Source organism: Excalfactoria chinensis, chromosome 4 (genome assembly GCF_039878825.1).
Source record: "Excalfactoria chinensis isolate bCotChi1 chromosome 4, bCotChi1.hap2, whole genome shotgun sequence".
Classification (NCBI taxonomy): Eukaryota; Metazoa; Chordata; class Aves; order Galliformes; family Phasianidae; genus Excalfactoria; species Excalfactoria chinensis.
In genome coordinates this window covers 77,565,724-77,574,469 of record NC_092828.1, presented here as the reverse complement: position 1 = coordinate 77,574,469, position 8,746 = coordinate 77,565,724, and the positions used below count along the sequence as shown (strand labels likewise).

General features: G+C 39.1%; 1 protein-coding gene across 7 annotated transcripts in view; it reads right to left on the bottom strand.

Annotated features, from left to right (window-relative positions):
• The window catches only part of ZNF711 (zinc finger protein 711), a 33,411-nt gene that overhangs the window by 7,348 nt on the left and 17,317 nt on the right, over nucleotides 1–8,746 (bottom strand). For 3 of the 7 annotated variants that reach the window (XM_072336246.1, XM_072336253.1, XM_072336252.1), the window contains 6 exons: nucleotides 4,997–8,602; nucleotides 3,789–3,867; nucleotides 3,410–3,475; nucleotides 2,668–2,759; nucleotides 1,396–1,468; nucleotides 19–157 (listed from right to left, as the gene is read on the bottom strand). In XM_072336246.1, coding sequence (XP_072192347.1) covers nucleotides 7,425–8,602 — 1,178 coding nt within the window. In that variant the 3' untranslated portion in view covers nucleotides 19–157; nucleotides 1,396–1,468; nucleotides 2,668–2,759; ... (1 more) ...; nucleotides 3,789–3,867; nucleotides 4,997–7,424. Of the gene's footprint in view, nucleotides 1–18; nucleotides 158–1,395; nucleotides 1,469–2,667; nucleotides 2,760–3,409; nucleotides 3,476–3,788; nucleotides 3,868–4,996; nucleotides 8,603–8,746 lie in introns of those variants that run through there. The other 4 variants (XM_072336247.1, XM_072336249.1, XM_072336248.1 and 1 more) reach the window with 4 other exon arrangements.

Below are 8,746 nucleotides of genomic sequence, written 5' to 3'. Positions count from 1 at the left end.
TGTCCATAACTTGCTGCTAACATCTGTACACAAATGTTACTCATACTGCTTCATGCACTTACTTTTCTCTCAGAAGAGAATGGCATGCCATGCTGGTGAGGACTTCCATTTTTCCTGATGTGCTTACCAGCTGTTCTTCAGTCATTTGTTCAGCCGTCTAAAAGACAGAAGTCAGAACTCTGAAACATTTCTGTTTCCTCTTCATTGTATTATCAGTGTTTTTTTCTCTCCTATCTGCTTGTGATTGAGAAGTGAGAGTGATACAAATCTAAGTCGCGCACACACAAGGAATGGCTGGTTTCAATACAGAGAGATTCACAGATTGTCACTTCATCTACTGCAGCCTGTTCAAGATGAAGTAAAACCCGGTAAAAACTGTCACAGGGAATGTTACTTACATTACATCTAAACCGCAAAGGAAAATGACTTCATTTGTTCCAGAAATACTAAACGTGGCTATTGAATTAGTAGATGACTTAATTTAGGCTGATGCCAACTTTGAAGAATGTTACTGACATCAGAATATTAACATACTTCAGTTACACCTCTAGAAGCCCCCCAAACCAGCCACAACTATTTATTTTGCTGTGTTTGAAAACATCAAGATCTCGTTATATTTTTATATAGAAAAACTTAGCTCATAGAGTATATTTTATTATCAGACCGACCTACTATTTACAGTTTTTTGCTCCAGGCAAGACTATGGGAATTCTCTCATCTGACTTGGTACAAATAATTAAGCTGCTTTGGTATAAATAATTATGTGGCTGTCTAGCCAACACAATGTGTTAGGTGAGAGGGAGAAGCACTAAGAGAAAATCATAGGCAAAAAGCTTTGTGCAGTCAGAAGGTGCTAGCTCTGTATCACAGGGTTCTTGCTTTGCTTTCTTTCATGGAATCATAGAATGTTTCTGCAAACACATACTTCTGTTCGCCAATAATATACAGCACAGACACTCTTTAATGGTGAAAGAACCCTGTTGGCAATATATGTTAAATAAATATACCTTTCTGAATCATGGCTCTACTGGAAACAACTTCTATCTACCCAGTACTGGAGGGGGTTGTTTTAGGGGACGTGATACTTTTTTGAAACAACAGATTTCTCTATACCAATCTTCACAAGTAAAGGGATAATGGGATGTTTCTTTTCTTGCATTTGATTCCAACCTTCACTCAGTTAATATAACAGCATAGAAAAAAATATCATAATACACTGACACAGTACCGTCATGTGTATTCTATCACAATAACCTTACTGGCACTGTCTAATGACTTATCATCCCTCGTGTCCCAGACCATAAAAACAGAAAAAGAACAACACATTTGTTTAATGCCATCATACTGATGAGTGCAGATTTCACAATGAAAAGAAAAAACAGCTTTCTGACTTACTGTGGTTTTTGCCATGAACTCATCTGGGCCTGGCAAGCTAGAAGCATTACACAAACAGCTCCAAAGGAAGAAGCTGCAAACAGCAGAAAGAAACAATTATTAATGGACATACTTTGCATTCATTTCAGCTACTGCAATGGCTGCACAGTGTATTTACTAATCCTTCTGAAAAATAACTACTAAACAAATGTTTCTTTAACTCTGTATGACTTACTTTCTTAAGACTATTAACAGCACAACAAAAGCAGTCAACGCCCTTACAGACAGAAGAACGCAGACTGAAATGCATTCAGAGCTGCTGGGCATTGTGTTGTCATTTGATGACAAGGCCATGATTAGGCAAATGAACTGTTTTGCATTTACAGGTGGCATTATCATCCATTCGAAAACATGCTGATTGTTCCCCACACTTGAAGAACCACTAGCACACATACCACTAAATATATATATGTATATATACATTGAAAAAAAATAAAGCCTAGTTTTCTAACCAGAAGAGACAAATGTCAGCAGTGCATGGTGCAGGAAGGGCCAGATGCTCTGAGGCTCATCTAATTTACTTAAAACATCCATATGCTGTACATTCTGCAGCACTGATTGCCAGCTCAGCACATTTTACACCCAAGCACCACAAAGCAATAGATAGTTGTTGAAAAGCAGAACTAGATAAGATGAAGCATAATGACCATTTTGGGCTGGTTTTGTTTTTAAACTGGGTTTATTTAATAAAGCAAAATTACTATCTTATTATAAAAATAACTGATATTTGCTGTAGTCTCATTGCTGCATGCTTTCCAATGAACCGAAACTGATTTACTTAACATTATTTCTGTTGGACACATTTTTCATGCTTACTCATCTCTGTAAATGCCAGTTATCAGTCAAACTATCAACAACATGGACAGTTTTTCACCTCAGTTTCAGGTTTGTCCATTGCGATTTTTTGCAGGAGCAAATTCAGAAAACCACAGGCAGTGTTTATGCATTTACAACAGTGTCTGTACTGCCCTCATCAACTGCTAATGGTTTTATGAACTGAACCTTCACTGCCTGTGCTGATCTGACAGTATGCAGTTTCTTGTTCTTCAACTGAAATGTAGGAGAAAAAAAGTTTCTTTTAGTTCCTCTTGCTGACCTTGCCTTGTAACAATGTAATGTGAACAGCTGTGAAATGAAAGCCAAATGCAGTCCTAGTGTAGAAGTTTCTGACACCTCTAGCGCTGTCTGCAGTCAACATAAGCTGTGAATACTGCAGCAAGGTAGCAAACATACCTTTACTCTGACCTTTACCTTGAGATTACTCCGTTGGCGTTCTTCAATATACTCTCTTCATTTCATCACCTTTAATTGCGGGCATTTGAAACCTGAAGAAAGACAATAGATGGTGATCAAGTCATGAATCACTTTGCACTACTTCTGATATTTAGGAATTCTGTCATTCAAATAAAACACACAATGAACAGCTGACATTCAGAGCAACCCTTCTGCATGTCTGTGAAACTTGCTGTTTGCTCAAACAAACACGAGCTGTTTGTGTATCACACAGAACAGCACAGGAACAGGCAAGGGGAAATCCAAATGTAGTCGGGGACTGCTGAACCACCTCAGTGCCACACTCCTGGGGACAAAAGGCTTTACAGCACAGGTCACCTTCCTCATGGTACTTTGAGTGGCAGCCTGTCACAAATGCTTACAAACGTAAATCATTAGGTTTGTTATTGCTGCTGCACAGATTTGCAACAATTTGTAAAGCACAACCGTTTCCTTTTTCAAAACAGCTCAAAACTCTTTTAGTTTAAAACTTCCCCCTTGTCCTCTCACTATCCATCTGTGTAAGAATTTCATTTCCCCTCCTGTTCATAAGCTCCCTATTAGTATTAAAAGGATGCAACGAGGTCTCTCCTGAGTCTCCTCTTGTTCAGATGGTGACAGGAGACATCATTCATGGTTTACAAAGAAGTAATAGAGTATAATATCACCACCAATATAATTTAACTTTTGCCAAAAGACTTACAGAGCTTACAGGCGGCAGCAGGTCTCCTTCCCTTACTTGCTGTCACCACTCAGGAACTCATCTGCACTGAAAACAAAAAGGCAGCACCTGCTTACAGAGCGGTTTGTCCTGAAGGCTTTGGGTACACAGAAGGCAGAGCGCTGCCAGCTCGGGGGAGCCAGGCAGGGCAGGTACAGTCTGCAGGGATCTGGGGGTGCACTGAAAAGAACCTGACGTCACAGGTTGCATTTTAAAAATCATGGCACTTCTGCATAACAGCCGTCCCACGTTAAACACATACTGGCTGAGCGCACTGAGAACAATGTAGGAACTTCCTCAAACTGCTGTGAAATTTTGTGAAACTGCTGAGATTCACCAACATACGGATAGCAATACTTACTACTGTTCTTCCCTTCAACAGATCTTATTTCCACACTGTCTCTTCTTAGCTAGGCTTCACTGGCCATTTTGCTGTTTCACTGCCAAAAGAAGAAAGAAATAATGAATATAATGACATGTCCAAAATGCTAAAGCAATAAGCCAACCAAACTATAGCAGTAACTCATCTTCATACTTCCCACTGGAGAAGGCTGCCTGTAACCACTGCCATTAAACTCAGCTCAGGTTCTCCATCTATCTGTCACAGACAGCAGGGCTCCTACACACAGACTCCTAGGCTGTACCTGTTCTTCAGCTCCTCTTTCATTCCTAAATTTGTTCCTCAGCTGACAACAATCAATTTCAGCTGTAGTTTTTCCAACCACTGTTTCCTCCCACATAGTGGAAAACATGTTTCTCACAGATTTCCACATTCCGAAAGGTACAACTTCTTTTTCCTAACTAGAAGGAAACCTCACTAGGCAGACCTGCAGGAACACTCAAAACCAATTTCAGCTTCTGAAATACAAGGTTACAGAACTTCGAAAGATGATGAAGCTGAAATGGAAGTACATCTTTATCCAGCACCCACAATATTGCTTTTGCCATCATTAAATATGTTAAAAAACAAACCACAAAACAACACTCTGTGGACTATGCAGTGTGTAAGAATTTAGGGCATGGAAAAACTATGTGCAACAGAAAATGTGAATAACAGAACTGATGTCCCACGCTGCACTGTGCTTTTTTAGGATGGCAAACACCATGGTTCTGAACCAACATTAATTCTGAGTAGTTATGGTACATCCCATGACTGTAATAAATAAGCATCATTTAGGGAGTTTTCTCAGATGAAGCTGTAGAGCGAAACCATACACAAGAAAAAACAGTACAGCTATCTACTGTTGTCTTCCCCAAACTTCGGAAAGATCCGAGCAACTTAACACAGCCACGACTAGAAGATGTGGTGTCACTTCCAAAAACTTAAAGACTATAAGCAATTGGCCAGAATCAAAAGATGTGTCTGGATCTTACACAAAGCAACCATTTGTCACAGAATTACCTACATCTATGATTTTGAACTATGAAATCTTTAAGGTCAAGGCCTTCCACTGTACTCCTTTGCTGCCCCCACGGCCTGTTCTGTACCGCACCAACTCTGGTGGGTCCTTATGCAATGCAGAACTGAATCTGGTTACAATGCTGGCTGAAGATGTTAAAAGAACTCACACATCTGGTTATTCTGTCCATCCTGAAGGTGGGAAAATGAGTCAGCACTGAACGGTCATCTTCAGCCTGCTGTGAAGGATCTCCTCCAGTCTACGTATTCAATACAGTTTTCAGGAATAAAGCATTAAAATTGTCAACAAAACACAAGATTTTGTGTTAAGCTTTTGTGACTGTCACCATCTCCTCCTCTGACTGCTGGACCTACAGAAGGAAGCATCAGAAACAAAACCCAGGCTATTCCATTAACAACGTCTGCACTTTGTTTGTCCGACAAAAGCCGCATATTGGCTGGTTAAAAGCACGCCGGAAATCCTCCAAAAGTTCGTTTAACACCGTGTTACTCTCTTAGAGGTTCCAATCTATCGCCATTGTCATAATTCAAGTATCCTAAAAGAGAAGAAAGTTAAGAAAGCAGTACTATAAGCACTTTGACAGCTGATCTTATTATACAGTTAATAAAAAGGCAGCACCTACCTGCCTTTTTCCAAAAAGCGAAAGAATTCCAAAGCTATGGCAGAATCACACCTGGTAATTATGTAGAAACAAAAGTACTTACGTCACCGGCAACCTCAGGGGGTTAACTGGGACCTCGATCTTCCCCCTCAGCAGTGGTACACACGTGTACCTCGGGCAACCTGTTCACTTGAGATGTTATTACATTTCAGATTAACCAGGGAATAACAATGTAACTAAAACAGTAAGGCAAAATTACACCGAATGAGACTTTCCTAAGTCACCATAAATGAGAAATAGGCTCCAAAATATTTGGAGTGCAAGAGATGCTTTTTATTGTATGCCCGTTACGATGAGTAACACATTTAGAAATAATAATCCCACACAGTGACAATCTTATTTTACAGCGTGTACATCATTTTTTACAGCCACATAAAACACGTATTTTTCTAAGAGATTTCCCAAATTTCACTTCCTGAAGTTTAGAAATATAAAAAAAAAAAAACAAAAAAAAAATTTCTCAAGGAACTGATTCTCATCTGGTGCAAAAACAAAATATGAACATTATCTGAAACACAAAGCCACCATATAGCATGAAGTTACAATTTCTCATGTGAACAGCTGTGTGCAAACATGAAGCAACTAAAAAGAGTAAAAAATACACATTATATGCGTAACACTTATGAACAGGTTGTTCATTAAATAGCCCTAGACCAGCTCGTTATATTAAGCGCCATTTGATTTGCAGCATGCTAACACAAAGCATTGTTTAAAGGGATGCATATTTTAAATGTATACACTGTAAACTGAAGATCCATCTCCAAACTCTAGCGGCAGCATATTTCTCTGGCTAAATACTGCATATATACTTTCTTACAGATTGAAAATGCACGTTTATACCGTGGTATAGACTTCTTTTTTTAAAAGAATTGATTAAAAGGTGCAATTTTATGTCTCTATTGAAAATTTTATATTAGAAGGCAGGGCAATAGCCATACCTGTTAAGAACACTGCCCTAAAGAGCTTCTAAGTACTTTGACTTTTAATTAAAAACAAACTATAGTTTCTTTTTGATTTTCTTTTTAATAGTACTTTGAGATCTTAAAGTATTGAGGAAAAAAAAAAAGTAGTGCCGAGTAGCAGCACTATCAGCTGCATCCGTTTCATCCTTAAAAAATAGAGAGTTGGATTCAAACTTAACTTTATGTGCCATACTGAACAACATTCAGCCGCAGTTTCAGGTAAAAAAAGGGTAGTTATGTACATACACGTCTTTAAGCCTAGCACCACAACACCACCTCTGAGATCATAACATAACGCTGTATTCTATCATCGTATCCTGCAATAAAATAGGTTAGCAGCTTTGAAAATCATTACAAACTTCTCGTTGGACCTAACTAATAGAGGAAACCCGAACGCTTCCCACTGAAACGCTGTATTTGCTGAAAAAAGGACAACAACTCCTAACGCTGACCAGTTCTACCATATAATTTCCAGGCACAATTTCAAACGTTATGACCAGGTGACTGACAAATACTCTTCTCTCAGGACCACACGAGAAGCCAGGCCCAGCTGCCTCCGCAAACCAGCTGTAAAGAATCCCATCACGTATCTGAACTGTTTTAGTATGGAGACGAATGCTCTCACTGACAAAACGGGTAACACAATCATCTTCTTTTTGTCTCCCATAGCTTAACAACGCGTAATACTATTACTTAAAGACATTCATTCATCCTTCTGCAAATTTAAGACATTCATCTATCTGCATTCTATAGTGCTCTTCAGGTTCTGATAAGCAACAATCATAGGGCTATGAGATCCCCTGTCAACCCTAATGCTTTTAAGACTTTTAATACAAAGAATGTAAAGTTATGATTTAATATCGAGCTTTGAAACCAGGAGAAACAGTTCGTGAGATTTTTTTTCCCCAATTATCGTAACAGTTTCTAAATTGCTTCCTTCTTGACATCATATATTACATTATGGCCTCTCTGTGGTGCCTCATTATATGCTGATTTTTTTCTGACGGTCTACGGAATCCCTTTTTGCAATACTCACACCTATGTGGATAGTCTTTTGTGTGTATTGATATTACGTGTCGTTTAAAGCCCGACGCATCTGTAGTGCTATATTCGCAATACTGGCATTGATAAACTTTTCTTCCACTGTGGGTCTTCATGTGCTTCTTAAGTTCAGTTTGCTGCCTAAATCCTCTTTTACATCTTTTGCACTTAAAAGGCAGGTCCTTGGTGTGAACTGAGAGGATGTGCCCGCTCAGTATAAAAGGATCTGATGTTTTAAAGTCACAGTGTCTACACTGATGTATCTTTTTACCTTTATGGGTTTCGCTATGCTTTTTGAGCTCTGATGGACGATGGAAGCCTTTTTCACATACCTCGCATTTGTGGGGAAAATCCTTTGTATGAACTGAAATAATGTGTCGCTTCAGGTCACTGGAGTTGGTGCTCTTATGGTCACAGTGTGGACACTGATGAGTCTTATGCCCTTGAAACAATTCTGTGTGCTGCTGCAGCTCCTTTTCATCTGCAAAAGCCTGGGGACAGTGCTCACATTTAAACGGCAAGTCATTCCCGTGTTTGGTTTTGATATGAGTTTTCAGATTGGACTGATCAGCACACCTGAAGACACAGTGCTGACACTGGTATGGCTTTTCCCCAGTGTGGGTCCTCATATGCTTTTTCAGCTCTGATGGATGACGGAATCCTTTCCCACACTCCACGCATACATGAGGGAAGTTCTTACTGTGAACTGCAAGTAGATGCCTATTGAGTAGCCCCTGCTCTGCAGTTTCATAGTCACAATATTTGCACTTGTGCAGTTTAGGCTCTTTGTCCCTCAGTATTAGTTTATTAGAACTCAATGGGCTTGCTTCTCTGTATCTTCTTGTATATTCTGTAAACTCATGGGTTTTATCAACTTTATTTATAAGTTTATGGCTTTCCAGATGATTGTGGAAACTTACTTTTTTGTTAGTTGTAAAGTCACAGTCTGTACACTGGTATTTCTTCTTAATCATATGATCTGGATGATTCTTCATATGCCTTTTCAAGAATCCTCTGGATTTAAATTTTTTCCCACATATATGACAAGGGTAAACTGTTAAGGGCTGTCCATCAGGACCTATTATAACAGCTGTTTTTAAACAAACAAAAACAAGTAATGAAGGAAACGAGTTTACTGATCAAGAAGCTTTAAATCAGCCAACTTCTGTTCAGATTCATGCACTTACACTTGCAGCAAGAGATGAGTAGTTTAAAAACAACCAATGCACACCGC